General features: G+C 40.9%; 1 protein-coding gene across 1 annotated transcript in view; it reads right to left on the bottom strand.

Moving 5' to 3' along the window:
• Window positions 1–16,441, bottom strand: part of ofcc1 (orofacial cleft 1 candidate 1) — a 72,094-nt gene that overhangs the window by 34,502 nt on the left and 21,151 nt on the right. The window contains exons 14-16 of the mRNA XM_026364005.1: window positions 15,921–16,242; window positions 10,155–10,246; window positions 8,230–8,375 (exon numbers count right to left, since the gene is read on the bottom strand). Of these exons, the coding sequence (XP_026219790.1) occupies window positions 8,230–8,375; window positions 10,155–10,246; window positions 15,921–16,242 (560 nt within the window). The remainder of the gene's footprint in view (window positions 1–8,229; window positions 8,376–10,154; window positions 10,247–15,920; window positions 16,243–16,441) is intronic.

Raw genomic sequence — 16,441 nt, 5'->3', positions numbered from 1 at the left:
TATGTTCCACTTGATTAAGAATCCATGTTTTGACTAATAGTTGGCTGCTCGTTTTAACAATACCAGAGAGGTTCTCACGGGCAGGCAAACGCAAACGAAGGCAATGGAAAAGTATTCTGAGCTGAACAGTTAGCACTGTTTGAGATGCAATGCTGGCACAGAATCCCAATCTGCCAGAGTATATTGATGACTCCAGTGTAGGCCATGACTGTTTAGATGAGAATGTCCTCCTGTAAAACAAAAAGTTCATACATCATATGTGCCAGTAGCTTGTTACAACAATCAGGAAGGTATTATAGTCAGGAAACCTCTAGCAACCACAGTAAATATGACAGAAATAAAGAAAATGAGGTGGGGCTATACTTGCTGCTAACTATGCTGTCGCACATGCAACATGGCCTCCATACGTATCTGCCTTCGATTTAGTAGTTAGAGGCAGTTCGAGTATGTCAAGTTTTTCCACAACTACCCACATCTACATACTGTACCTGTCTTTTACATCGTCACTGCCATCAACCTACCTCAACATTAATCTCTGTCACCATGGAGGAAGACTCTGCCCACTGGTGACTAACATTTTAAATCCTCCAAAAAAGCAAGTATGCAAACAACTAAGTGAACAATGATGCCAATGACTGTGTTGTTACGTATGTATATAGCCATGGTAAACAGAAAATATACGATACGAAGAGCTTGGGCTGAATGGGTGTTTCAGTCAAAACTGAAACAGCACTTTACTTTAAAGTTTGTTTTCTTAGCTTAGATATTTGCTTGATCTGTACCTCACTTGTAAGTCGCTTTGGCTAAAGATGTCTGCCAAATAACTAAACGTAAATGTCAGAAAAGATCTAAAACCTAAACAAGTTATTATGCCCCAGCAGAACCAACCTGTGAAGGTTCCCCAGTCATGACTACACGCTGACTGTTTCCATCATGACAAAGATCCAGTGGTTGCCAGTTAGTAGTTATTTCAAGAGATTCATCCAGCCATAGGGACACTATTTCAAGAGACACTCCTGTAGGTCATATGAGAGAAGGCTAAGAACAAACAACCTAATGTATAGCGGGTTTTAGGTTGGAGGACTAACCTAACCAATTCTGTAGCTCCACAGTAATACAAAAGTTTACAGCTCAGCAAAAAAGTACAGTATTTGCAAAGTTCCAACTGATATCCTTTACATACTACACACAATTTTAGTGTGCCAGGGCTCTAGGTAATGAGGAAAAGCAATATATTGTAACGTGTGGTAACCAAAAACACAAGGCAAACACACAAAGTAGCAACAAAAACTCATGAAGCATGAATATCCAAGGCAAAAGAAACAACGTAGAATGCATGGCAAGCTTAAAGAAACAAATAAAACTAGGAGATCAAAAACAAGAACAAAACCAGAAAAGATAGATAGAAAATCACTTCAAAAAAGACAGGAAAGACTCACAAGGCAGAGGTACTATGTCCATTCAGGGGCCAATCCAAATGATCACTTCATGATTATATAACAGATGATGATCTTACTCAAAGCTGAAAAACTATGAATAGTTAATATGAATGCTATGCTATAAACATGGCTGTCAAGGTTATCTCTCAAATTCATTAATAGTCTTTATTGATGACGGGTATATTCCGTGCAGAACTGACAATATAATCCAGTTGCAATTACGTTCCCCACAGAAAAGCATTTGTGATTGCAGTTTAGTTGTATAGGAACATAATTTTTAGGAGACAGAGTTGGATAAACCAACACAAAGCCCTCCTGCCGAAGTGTGATTTGGTTTCTTCACACACCTTGGAATAGTTTCGATGCATACATGAGGTAGTAGTTTTACTGCCATGCAACATGTGGCGTTTTTATAGAGCGCCTAACATTGCATGAGAAGGGATTAAAACATGGAAATGGCAGGTCCCTTGGTGCGCCATAAACTAGGGTGGAAACATTTCAAATGCAGATGCACCTGGGATCAACAAACACACAGGGACTTCCCAGGCACTCGTTACACACACAGAGCTACTACCACTATTGCTCTTAACAATAAAGAGCAGGTTGTTTTTCTCTCTATAAACTTTTTTGGAGCATTGAGAAAATACACAAAACATGGTGCCAGGAAATGTGTAATACACTGACTGATTAATGCAGTACAAACAGTAAACGTTCTAAGGAGATCCGTCCATTCATCAATTTGGGTGAGGCGTACAGGGAGGAGTGCTACTGGGCCTCATGAGAGTTGCATCAGTATTTAAATGGATTTCACTTCACTGACCTTGCCTCATAACTGCAGGACATTTTCACCAGAGAGATGGAGACACAGAGAGAATGAGGAAAGGGTGGAGAGAGAAAGATGGGGAAAATTAGAGGCAGAGAAAGTGCAATAAAGACAGAATTAACAGGAGGCAGGGAGAGCGAGAGAGGAAACAATTATGAGCTACAGAGACTAACTATGTGTTATGTGTGTGTGTGTGTGTGTGTATGTATGGAGAGAATATAAGTAAGTGATGGACAAAAAAACAGCGAACACACAAAAAGTTTTCTGTGCCAACATGTGACCTGAAATGGCTTCAGTGTCACAGAGCAGATGTGGCTTAAGTAGCTCTCAGATCACTCTTTCTTATTCTATTCTTGTCCTCGCACGGGGAAATAAAACATTAAAATGTGTTTTGTGGGCAACAATATAATTAGTATCTTTTGAATGTTTTGATATTCTATAACACTTCTTGTGTCGTCCTGTGAAATAGTAGCCTATTTCTTCATTGCTTCAGATGACAGATTGCAAACAATAACTCCCCTTGATGCAAATATAAATAAGCAAATGCAATTTTTTGATGAGGCTGGGAATAACAAAAGCCTCATCAAAGTCCATGCAACGGCACTTTGAGCTGACTCTATGAGTAAGGAAGTCACTGACATGTCGTATATGTGTTCTTTCAAACAAACGACGCCCAGGACGAAAACAAATTAATGGTGGTGTCACACACAAGTGCATCTCAAAAAATTAGAATATTGTGAAGAAGCTTTTTTTTCCTCATAATTCATTTCAAAAAGTCAACCTCTCGTGTATTCCTCACTTGTTACATGTACAAGGGAAATATTTCAAGCCTTTCTTTGTTTTAATTTTGATGATCAAACAAATCAAAAATCCAGTATATATGTTACACTCTGCATAAAATTCTGATTGCATTGACAATTTTGATTACTTGCACTTATCTACAACTTGTCAGTTGTGTTATTAGAGCTGCCAGTCAGTGACGTTTGCCTAAAAGTTCATATTTATTTGCACATGGTCCAGTGCATTAGTGCATTCGCAGATTTGTTGTTTGTTGACTTTTCCCATTGTGTTTAGATGTTAATGTCAGACCAGAGAACAAGAGATTACTGATGAAAAATGAAAAAACGGACTGTTCCTGTCGTCTCTCTTTCTGAACCCCCCCACCCCCTCTTCTCTCTTACATGTCTGTGGGAAACACGTTCATTTGACCTACACCACCAATGGGGCCGCAGTCAGCTCTGACTGACACCCACATCACCGCAGATTAACCAATCATATTGCAAGGTTAGCCTGTCAGGGAGCTGACAGCTCTGATTTCCATAAAGGAAGCAGTGCGTTGATTGTGTATGTGTGCGCTTGTGAGATCCGAAGTGACCCAGGGCGTCTGGCAGAGCAAAACCCCCAACATGTGCACTTGGGTCGTGGTAGCCAGGAGCCTCTCTTTCACACATGCATGCACGCACTCCCTCATGCACACACTCAAACACATTTCTGCGCCTTCAGCACAGGAAAGAGACCTGAGAAGAAGTAAAGACTCAGGGGTGACCAGTACTGCCATCTCCACCCACCTCTCCTACCGGCATTACATCAGAATTGATTGACCCTTGCACTGAGCTGTGATTTGGAGTTGCAGTATGCAGGGGATTGACAGCCCGAAACTGTCTGCTTTTCTCTTTTTCTCAGTCTATTACTACAGGCCAACCTCTCTCTCTCCCTGTGTTTCTGTGTGTAATACAGTTTTTTTCTGTAGCAAAGGAAAAAAACACAGCAGGGTGCATGCTATCACTGTTTTATGTACGTGTGTATCCTGTGTAATTAGTGCCACAGACCAGTACAGATGAGCAGCCACAAACAATATAACTGTACACTTTACTGCTAATCTTACACTTGAGCATGTATGCAGCCTCAAACAGATGGAGGGCAGAAAAAAGACAGAGACAGAGACGCACAGTAAGTGAGTGCTCTGATAGGCTCAGTTGGGGGAAACGGGTGGAGAGGAACGTTGGTCCCCAACGAGGCGAGCTAACTGGGGGAAATTAGGTCAGTGTGTTCCCTCTGACTCCACAACAAGAACAGGCTGTGCACGTGTGCGTGCATGTTTGTTTTGCTGGTGCACCTACAGTGCCATACTGCACCACTATAGTGTGCAGGTCTGTGCTTGTTTGCATGTATTTGTGCTTGCTACAGTAAAAGTTGGCATTTCAGTGAATGCGCTTCGAAACGTGATTTCAAAGCAGGTGATAATTATTTCCATCACAATTACTTCCACAGCTTCATTCCAGCCTTAACAATAGTGTTTGGTGCTAAAATTGTTTTTATTTTGATTCATCACTCATCTAGTTCAAAGTGCAAACTACGATGTAACTAATCATAACATCATAATCAGTAACAAAATAATTCTGAATATGAAACAAATGACTAAAGGTTAAGTGACATTTAATCCCCAAATGGCCACACAGTCTTTTGGAATAAAAGCTTTGGGGACAGATGGAGTCACTTCTGCAGTCGTTTGGCCTCCGGAGGATGAGGATGTTCCTCTAGTCTAACTCCCATCAAGCTTTTTCTTTACTCTGTCTCTCTCTCACTCTCTTCATGTCTCCCGATCAGGACAAGTCACACATCCTATAATTGATATGAGATTTAGGGGGTATATTTCAATGTAATTAGAATCTTGATAATTGGACTAATTAGATCTAATTGCTATGTGAGAATGACTTTGATTAAAACAGGTTTCTCTCCTCAAAACCACAGTAGAAAAAATAGAAGTTGGGTGACATTGATGAGACACAGTGCTAAGGCTAATTGACATCATCAAGTATGTGTGTAAATCAAAATTTATATGAGTAACAATAAACAGAAACTGGTAATATATATAGGTAAAGACCGGCAATTACTCAAAATTGAGTATTTCTTAGGATGCAAGCATTTCAAAGTGTAAAATGTGATGTGGAAATTCAAGTTGGCAACAGTAACTTATCACGACGCTGGCTATACTGCGAAGGTGCCCTCTAAAGTGCATGAAAATTAATTCAGTCTGAGTATGTTTACCTTTGCTAGACGTTGTTGCTGCACCATTCGAAAGTGTTAAATTGGCCCTATTGAATTACAACAGCTGTATTGAATCAGGTGCTTTGATTTTTCTCAGTGCTATTCTATGAGAAAAAAGGTGGTTAAGATTACTCTAGCAGACATGAAATAAGCTGGAAGGCCGACATGAGTCTTTCATGCATGCTCCAACAGATAGCAGCATAGGAACTCTTTACAAAATAAAAGAAGAATCACTCCTGGCTTGTGTTCATAGTTTTTCTTTTACTTTCACCAACAGTAGTTCATACTTGCAATAAAAGGTGCATTGTGTTGTCTTTGAAACTGTAATTTATGGTTTACAGTTATTATGACTGAGGCTTTTTGTTTTTCTTTACAGGGGTTGGTGTGCTTTTGATGTCATCAACAAAAAATGTTAAATACAGTGAAATCTAACAAAATAAACAACAGAATAAGGTCACAAGAATAAAAAAAGAAAAATTAAACAAAATGTAATTTAGGTTTCAAAAAACTCCAGTATAATGTTAACACCTGAACGTGGCCTTTAAATAGTTTGCAGAGGTTGTAATTTAGTGAGTTTGTAGGTGGTAATCTGTTTAAAAAAAAAAATTAGAAGTATTATTGATGCATGATGCTAACTTTAGCACCCTCACTAGATTATACATTTATATAAACTGTAAACTGTGGTGGCATCATTATTTGACTTTATTATGGCTGATCCAGCAGACAGTTGATTTTACAGTTGATATACACACAACCTGATTTATTCTTCTTATAAGAATAAATATATAGAGAATAATGGAGCTCTATTTGTCTGCTTTATTTCTATGCATTGATCCATTTATTTTACTTGGTTAATAAAATACTGAAAGTAACATTCTGGAAATGAATACAGTGTGTTAAAGCTGCTCTGTGATTCTCAGACTATCCTAACTGAATGTTACAGTTTCTAAGTGTTTGCTTAATTATGCATGAGCATCTGATTTGCACATTTTGTGTCGGGACACTCGAAAAAAATCTCAGTCAGCTCAGTCTCTCGTGGCTCAATAGATGGCAGTAATATCCCTCAATCACTGTATGAAACCTCATCCCACATGAAGCGCATGTATACGCAGGCAGGCGTGCACAACCACATACACACACATCAAGCCGTGACGTGCACATGAACACAAACGCACTCCCACGCATGCACAGACACTCATAAACACACACACACACACACACACACAGGCACACACACGGAAATACAAACAGAGCCCTCAAAATGCCAGAAGAGATGGAGATGACATCATTATGGCAAATAAAATAAAAATGTATCTGTAAACAATCCCTTTTGCCCATGTCTCTGTGAGTCCTCAGGTAATGTAGAAAAGCCCAGAATAAGTCAAACAGCACAGTGGGAGAGACGGGTATGACGTTGACACTGCAGCGTTTGTGAACTTCATTGTGAAAAGCAACACTGGCACCATATCTCTCTAATGCTCTGATTAGGGCGAGGGCAAAAGAAAGCTGCCTTTAGCTCAGAGATACTGCAATGTGTGCGCTTGTAAAGATGAAATCAATATCAGCAGCACCTTCACAGGGCATCAGGGAACAGCCTGGGCTCTAACTCAATGCAATCCGTACCTATAACTGACAAAAACGTCTCATCTCACAGAACCCGGCGACTGCTCAGAGGTAAAAAGCAGCACTATGAATAATCGTGAAAACCATTTAATTGTGTCCCTTTGTGTGCTGCCTTGCTGGGTTCTGTGTTCGTTTTGTATTCACTCTCCCTCAAGATAGTCCCTGTGTCGTCATTTGTTGGCAGGATACGCTGGTAATCATTTGAATTCCCCCAGTATGCTCAGAAGATGTCAGGGAGTAGTCTCTGATCTTGTTTAATATGTGACCAGCAGCTATAAATTACCAACTCCCAGAAATGAGGAAACATGGGTACTTTTAAATCTCCAGGGAGAGCTCTTTTGCTGTCTCTCTCTCTCTCACACACACATACACTCCCTCTCTCTTTTTCACTCTCCCCCTAGTGTTGCAGTGTGTGTGGCAATCCCCTCCCCTTAATTTAGTTGACGTTCAAATAAAAACAAATACCTGTAACTTTTTTTTTGTTGAAATAAGCAATTTTGCTTTCAGCCTATTTCGATGCTCCATGGGCATACGATGCTGCACCTTGTTGCTTTTTAACACATTTGGCCGGGGCGTTGTGAATTTCTATGCTTTCTGCTTTATTTATATTTCATACATATATGTATTCTCATTAAAATCAAATGCTGTGAGCCACGATGAAGCGGGAAAACATTTTAACAAACCTTCTTTGTTGCATTTGGTTCTTGCAGAGGAGTAAGTAAACTACATGGTGACATAAGGATCTGAGTTTGGCTTGGAATATTTCACACGATTTGCAACATTGTTACAAGCCAAATTTTATTTACGGTAGACACGTTGGTATTTAAACTATAAAAAACAACCTGTAATTTAAAATTAAAACTGTTTTGCATTAATAAGTATGAAAAAAAAAACGTCTCACGGACAGAATAATTGACAAGCTCTGCACAAAGTGTGACTGTTCACAGTTCCAGCTCAGATAAAGCCACGAGGCACTGTAGATTACTTTGTTTGTGACTTTTTTGTGGTTACAAATTGAAATTGTACTTATATACGTATGTAAGACTCAAGCTATACTAGACATAAAATCATTTTTGTTAGGATTTCCCTTGAAAAATATGTGACTACTGTATCTATATCTGTACAGGAGGTGTCCTGGGCACATTTTGTTGTCAGCGCCTGTCTGGTTGATGCTGTGCACATCCCTGTCTGTCTCTGAGAAACCAGTTGTCACCCACGTTATTCCTTTTTTTTTTTTTTTTTTTCCACGTTTGAATTTTGCATGGCTGAGACAGGATAATGAGTGGTGAGACTCACTTTAGGGAGAATGTATACTCCTCCATCTCCTCCGTGGAGAGGTTCTCCATTGAAGGCTGCATCTTGTGTTTGTCTGCCTGCCGAGGCGGTGCACTGCTGCCGCTCATGCTGGGGCCGCAGCTATTTGTCTTCTTGATTGGCTTCTTCTGTGAGGAGCAGAAATCGGGGAGAACACATGCGGATGTCATTTGTAATCAAAGCAGGAAACAGGCCTCTGAATTTATCTTGGGGGATGCACACGGTGACAGTGACAGTGTGCGTGGCACTTTGGAGCCTTTCCTATCTCAACCGCGCCTCAATTGACACAAGACAAGAATGACGGCAAAATCGCATATGGCACGCCATCATTCAAGTTGCGTTCATTTGGGAAACATGCGTACAGTGACGTGGTGTTAAATATGTGATATTTGAGCAGCTGGCACTGTTTTTTTCCACACAAGTCGTTTACTGTCATCATCATAAACACAGTCAAATGGAGTTAGGAAGTGGGGTTTTAAATATTTCACCAAGGTACTTGGGAGCAGATATTATTTGTTAAGCCGGCAACATGTTAACGGCTTGCTTTCCCTGGCCCTGTCAGCCCTGCCTGTGTTGCCCTTGGGTGGGCTTAGTGCCTTTCTGCTTGAAGTTGTGAAATACTTACTGATGTATGTTAATGAGATCCACAGTTGGAATAAGCAACCTCTCTCTTTCATCCACCTCTGTCTTGCTCTACCTCTTTCGTTTCGTTTTTTTTCTACCTTTTCCTCTCCTCCATCGCTCCATCTCTCTCCCTCTGAGATAAACTAGGCCCAGGAAGTAGTAAATGTGCAGGGCCCCATAAAAGCGCCATTCGTTTTCATAGGGCAATCTTTGCCAAAGCTAGCTTGGATTCCAGAGTGATGATCACAATAAAAAGGTGGAAAGGAGCGGGAAAGAAAGCAGAGAGAAAAAATGCAGGATATAAACCGCAATGTTCTCCAGTGTCTCTCCACAATAAATTTAATGCAATACCTTAAGAGCAGATTCCGTATATAGCTGGATTCCTGCCCTGTGGGCAAAGTGGTCGCCTGGAGAAAATTCATTTTAATTAGGCCTGCACTGCAGGTTGAAGGGTTGAAATCTGATCCGTAGCACTCCCAGGCTGGGGTAACTTGGAGATCACTCCACTTAATCATTAGACAACTGGGTTCCACTCCACGACATTTGACAGAGTGCACAGGGTTTTAAAGATAGGGCCAATAGGAGAGGGGAAAACACAGTCTACAGAGGCTACAGAGAAATAAAACCTCATATCAACAAACTCATTTATTTAACAGATCATCATTGATTAATGGTGGTCTGAAGAGCAACTTGTACATCCGTAGAAAGAGGTTAGTAGGAATGAAGACTTTGAGGGAAGGAGGAGGGAAGCAGGAGGGGAGTGTGTGTCTCTGTGTGTGTGAGACAGAGGCTTGATGTTGTTCGTAGGCTTCTAACTACCTCAACAATAGCATCACAACAACAAAAGGTCGCAGCAACGGCACAATGGCAGGGGTGGACCGGGAGGCAGCAATGCCAGATCAGCACACAGAGTAATTTTGCAATTACCACATCAAAGTATGGCAGGTAACATGCAGGCTTTGATTAATTTAGCTTAAGTCCTCTGTAGCACAGGAAAAGGCGTGTTTAGAGTGGCTTGAAGAAAAAAAAAAAGGGAGGCCTGGCTGGCATTGCTGATTTCACAGAATTTGAGCTGCTTTGGCTTGTCAAGCAGATCAAAACTGGCTTTGAAGGCTGAAAAATACCTGTTAGTGTGAAATGTATTTTGACAAATCTCAGATAATAAGCCAGGGAGGTGTGTGTAGGGGTGTGTGCAGACAGGGGCGGGAAGGATAGGGAAGGGGAAAGCAGAGAGGGTGCTCATTTCAAGGGTGGGAACACTTCCCCTTAAATCACAGTGTTACCTTGTAGTGAATCCCACCCTCTGCTGTCCCCTTGCATGGTTCACTCTTCTCGCCTGTGTTTCCAGAAATGGCTCCTGAGGGGGAATTCTTCCCTGCATCCCAAAAGGAAAAGTAATGTGCAGTGAGTGTGGAAAAGAAAGAAAAGGTTCATGTTTGTTTTCATTCGCAAACCACATCTGGCAATCATAGTGAGGCTCAAGGGTGGTTGAGTAATATTTAGATTACAAAATCGGAGTGATTAGCAGTGTGCAATTCTTAAAGGAAGTAATAAAAAATGCAAAAGCATTAATGGAAACTTACTAAACAACAAAAAAAAAAAAAAGATTTTTGCACTAATTTCATTTATCAAAATAAACATGAAATATTTAATATAAAGCAAAATCGATGTAAAAAAAAAAATCCAACTAAAAATGTAAAAATATTCCAAGTTTATATGGCACTAAAAATAACAGGCACTATGCTAAAAGACAGGTAAATGTTTTGGTGAAGTTACAAAGACTTAACTCTAAACAGAGAGAAGTACTGAGAAGTGTTAACTTCTGTAGCTCCCACGGCACAGTCACCTCTGTTTCAGAGCTGAACCTTCCCGACATCAGTGGCCTAATGTATGCAATTAGAAATGATGAAAAATCAAAACGAGAAATTGAATTCGGTTGTAATACATTTCTCTGTTCTTCTCTTCTTTGGAAAATTACCTTTGAAGTGTTTTTTTTTTTCTCCTCCTCACCCGCTTTTCTCTCTCTATCTGTCTCACTCTTCTTCTTTTTTTTTTTCTCCTTTTTTTTCGCTGTAATTTAAATGGTAAGCCGCCAGATGTGTGTCTCATGCTTGAAGAGTCGGAGATCTGCATTATTTAGCATATTAACAGTCACAGAATTTAAAAAAGGGTTCCTGCGTCGCCTGGAGGTTGTAATTAAGTAAACCTTAGCTTGATACATGTATAAATCTCACTATGTGAAACTTTTTTCCCCCGTGGAACCAGTCACATCTATATAATACATATAGAATCCTCTGCAATGATATAATTTTTCTCTTGCTCTGAGATTTAATATCACAGTAATAATAACTTAAATATAAGAAACACATCAGAAATCCTTCTGACAGCTATAATGTTCTTGGATGGCAGGAGGAGTCTGCTCACTGCTATTTTAAGGAAACTGAAATCAATCCTCAGGATAAAATAATTTATATTTCTATATTTCTGTGACATTACATAACTGCAAACTCAATTTTTTTGCCGGTGTTAAGATTCCAATAATCTCACATCCGTCACCTATCTCCTGTACTTGGTGTAAACATGATTTGACACAATATGTTGAAAATAGTTTTACATACTCTGGAGGTGCACTAAAAATAACAATAAATAAATGACATATAAAGCATTGCCATGAAGTGAGGGGGGTGGTTTGTAGTCAAGTCAAATGTAAAAAATTGTGAACTTGGTCAGTTTTGCAGTTTTTCAGACTGTAACAACACAGAAAAAATACAACACACACACATACACACCTTAACTTCTATTAGCAACAACTGCAGCAACTGTGGACTCCGACTTGAACCACCATGGATTTGGATGCTTTTTAGAAAGTACAGCCACACATACACACAAACACGCACTCATTACACCAGGCACCGCTTGCTAATGCGCAGATGCTATGGAACCAGAATGAGTGCGGAGGCAGCATTGACAGCTTCGACAGCTGAGGGCTATGTCCGTGAACTCGGAGCGCTGGAGCTGCCACAACTCCAGCCTCTCCGGGCACTCAAGGCCAACAACAAACTCCTTGTTATCCCCTGCGCTCTGAGCTGTGTTAGCACACACATACTCAGAAAGGCATACAAACAAAAATATTAATGTGAAGACACTTGCATATGTCCACACACATTCTAGGGTAAAAGAAAAAAAAAAATAGAGAGTGTAAGAATGCATAACTCAATACATCTCTTTTCTCGCTTGCTCACACAGAAAAACAGGCAGAGGGAAAAGAAAAGCCTGAGGTCACTGTTGAGACCCGATCACTGAGTTACTGGTGAGCTGCAACCAGGCTGAGATGGCGGCTCCTGCTCACCTTGGCCCCTAATTGCCTGATTACTGGTCCAAAGTTACATAGGGATCTAAGGTCAGTGACTCGTGGATTACCCCTGAATCCATGTCAGGATCATGTGTTAAGGTTGCTATGATACTGTGAGGGTTTGGTGTCATTTTACGCAAGAGTTTATTTTCTTATCATGTATTTCATTTTAATGACATTAACGGACACTCATAATACATTTTAATGCTATTTTCTCAGTCTCACAGGTGAAGCCAGTTGGTTATGAAAATCAGATCTCACTTTATCCTGTTCACTAAATGACGAGGGCTCCAATTCGCTTCGGCTTAAAAACTGAATTATCTGTGCCTTTTGGAAGCATGAATCTGTCATTGTTGGATGCATTTGTCCCCCACGTGTGGTCCGTTTGGCTCCGTTTACCACATCCACTGCGATGGTTTACTTGTGTATTTCTGCGAACAGGCTTCAAAGGTTGAATCCATCCATTTGGAATCCGGACATTGTTGAATTAATAAGCAGGATGCAGAGTGCAACTGATTGGGAGGGTATGATGTAACAGTGTAGTCTGAAACTCTGATGACTGGGTCCGGCCTGGAGGGGAGCACATCCTGAAAGTGCAGGGCAGCGCTCCAAAGAAGAAATTAGATGAGGAATCCTCGAAATCACCATCCATGCTCAAGGGGATGGATGTTACCATGCATTTGTTAAAAAATTAAATAAATGAATAAATGAAGCAATGATACAGTTATGGCAGAATCATCTGCGTGCATATAGTGATCCTCTAAAGGCGATCGTGAAACAAGACACTAATCTAATTAGTCATTTGGGTTCAAACAAACCCAGTGTAACTGGATCATTTAGTTAATGTGAAAGGTCACTTAACCTAGTGTGCCTTTAGCTAATCTCCACTTTAAAAAGCCAAAGACACTCCATTATGCTTGGACGAGTCAGCTGAGGTAAATCAGATTTAGAATCATCCGAAAGGGAAGTTAATCTGAAACACAAAAACATAAATGTCCGCACAAGAGTAATTACAGTAATCGTCCGATCTTTCAATCGAAACTTCTGACTTTAGTCAGAGTTATTGTTCTGGTTCGGGATGTCAGGTTTTATTCTGTAATAGACACCTCACTACAAACTCAAATTTTTTTTCTATGGGGATTAATTAACTTAAGGCCTCAGGAATACAAACTTCCAGTTTCAATGTCAGTTTCTGCTGTGTGTACATTATCGCAATGACAAGAGGTCTCCATATACTTGTCCTGATTCTGAGACAAATGGGTAATGAGGAAAATCCTGCCATCACACACACACAGAGAAAGGGATCTGTATGTAGCACACATCAGGAACAGGGAGGCACACGATAGGAAGAAAATGTCTGAAACCCCTTGATTTGACAGAGGACTGAGGAATGGTGGATAATTTGTTCTTCTTTTCCTCGCTGAATAGGATTTCCATTTTTGGCTAGGTTAAAGTTGTCCATCCATTCACTTTCCTTCAACCTTGACGTAATCTCCCCATCTGAATGCCATAATTCACTGAGGAGGTAATGCAACATGAAAGGGATCTGTATGCAAATGAGGCGCAAATGTCAGGTTGGTTTAGGGAACAGCATGGATGAGGTGTTATGCAGGACACCTTTTGATCCATTATTTCACTTAGGGATCGGGTTCACTTCCCAAGCAACCTCTTCACCTAGCTGTGAAGACGTGTGTGTGCGTGTGTGCTGACAGGCATGCCTGTGTGTGAGTCTGAGTATGGGACCGTGGAAGTTGAAGAGACCTGGTACCTTTTACCTCGTGTGGCAGAACATAAATCTCCCATAGTGAGTACCTCCCTCTCTCTCTCTGGAAAAGGCAGCGAGTTTGTTGGGGACACTTCCCTTGTGGGTGTTAGGATCTCTGTGGGGGGTCACAGGTCAGCCGGCGGAGGAAGCGACAAGCTGTGAAATGTAAAAGACCAATTTCTTCCACATGTTTCAGTGCTGGGAGAACACTGCCAAGCTGTCAGCCGGCATCACGTTTAAAATGGGCCAGGGTGCTACCCAGCAGACCTGTCACAACTCATTTGTAATTAAAAAGCCTGTGTGATGTTTAAAGCAGAGCACCCGAGAAACTTTTGAGGACTGTTAAATAAAGATGAGCTGTGCCTGCAAAAAAAAAAAAAAAAAAGAGGAAGAAAGAAAAGGAAAAGCAGAGGCATGTATTAATAACAATGAAGCAAAGACGCTAGCCAGTCGTCTTTGGAGTAGATCAATCTCAAATGAGCCTGTTTTGATTCTTCGCTGTGGCAACGATGTTGGATGACATTAAACGACAGATGAGAGACAAGAACAGCGTGGTTTTAAAATGACTAAGTGGATGCATATTGTTATTAGCAGAAGTTATTATCCACCTCTAGATGTGGTATGATTTTGTGGTACGACCTTCCAGGGCAACCTTTCTGTAACTTATACCTATTCAGAATCACATCAGAGCGTACCCAACGATGGGGTGAAAGCAAAACGCATAAAAAAGCACCGGAGCAAAGGAGGACTAAAATATGGAAACATAATCACATTCACACCTAGGAATGCAAGGCTCAGATCAGCCTGACCTTCCTATCTGGCAGGAGGAAACCAGAGCAACCAGGGGAAAAAATCGCACGAACACGAAGGAAGCATGGAAACTCCACACAGAAAAACTGCAGTGTCTGAATCCACTAACCACAGAACCGCTGTGCAGTCACTGCAACAGTTCATTTGCTTTCCACAGTCATTTCATTCTGTGTCTTAATGCCCATGGAACAGAAGTTATATGAAATGAATGTAATCCCATTAGATTTCAAACTTGATTATTCTAACAACTCAGCAACTTAAGGCAGTAATGAGAAATGTATTATGAACTACAATTTAAAGCAAACAACTGGTTTTTGAACTCCAGAGCAAAGAGGGGATCTCAGGCAGCTTACAGAAACAGACCAACACAGCTCCATTTATAGTTGCAATTGGTAATTAGAGGTTATACATCTCTCTAATGCACAGCAAGCTGTCGAGCAATGCTGTCTACCAAGACAGAAAAATAAGAAGTCTATGTGTCTACTCATCTGTTGTGTATTAAAGCCACAACACCTATTCAGTTCATAGCGATGAGTCATACAAGCAGTTTGAAATTCCCAGTTACGTGTGAATGTAACGGTCACAAAACGCTGCTATTATCTTATAATGTCTTATAATGCTATTGTCTTATAATGATTTCCCGTTGTGATAGTGCAGATTTATATATAGATAAAACAAGTTCTTTTAAACAATAAAGGAAAAAATAAAAACTTAAATATAAACTTAATGATTGAATTTAAATTAGTCTCACTGTTGCGGTTTACTTGCCAGAGTGGTGTTGTTATTATCAAAACGTTTTATCTGAACGTGTTACATGGCCATCAGATATCAGTGTTTGTGCTTGCTCTTCAAATATTTGCCCGAACCCAAACTAATGCACTTATGTATCTGTTTGGCTTTGCATATAATCTAACTGGGAAAACAACCTTTGTTTGATGTAATTTCTGTCTGTCAAACTTGGCCCACTCTCTCCACCCAACCCTACCCTCAAGCACATGCACCTCAGTGGAGAACAGCTGCATGTAAGGCCTGCCGTTCTTCTCATCCCGGTGCTGGTGACATTAGGGTGACATTTTTCTTCCCACTGTGGCATGGTCGGGGGTTTGAACATTGGAACCCTACCTGGCATAGATGAAGAAGAGCAAGCAGAGTCAGCTGACAGGTGGAGAGAAGACCCCCGGTGAGAATGCACCACGGCAGGCTCTCCTGTTCTGCTGCTGGGGCCTGCGTGCAGCTGGTGGTGGTGGTATAACTGGGAATGGAAGTGCACGGGTTGGGGACGTTGATGGAGCTGTGACGCAGGCTGGATCTGGAGTGGCAGTTGACCCTGATGTTCGCAATGATGGACATCAGTTTGGGACGTGACAGGGGCATCAGGAGGAGGCAGTGACACAGTGATGGAGTGCTCTGTCCCCCCAGACATTCCAGGTGGAAGCCTCTTTACCTGAAACGCAACAAACAAGAAGGAGGTAGATCTGTCTGTGAGAGCTGTACACACAGATGCACTGACCATCACTATAATCGCTTCCTATTAATGTCATCAGCAGTTATGTTCATATTGTTCCACTGCATCACCACAGGTTATGGGAAAACAGCATGGGGTGTAATTACACTACAGGTGTTAGCGATCAAACTGCAGACAT

This window comes from Anabas testudineus, chromosome 2 (genome assembly GCF_900324465.2).
Source record: "Anabas testudineus chromosome 2, fAnaTes1.2, whole genome shotgun sequence".
In the NCBI taxonomy this organism is placed as follows: Eukaryota; Metazoa; Chordata; class Actinopteri; order Anabantiformes; family Anabantidae; genus Anabas; species Anabas testudineus.
Note: the sequence above shows the minus strand (reverse complement) of the source record. Positions and strands in the feature narration are given on the sequence as shown.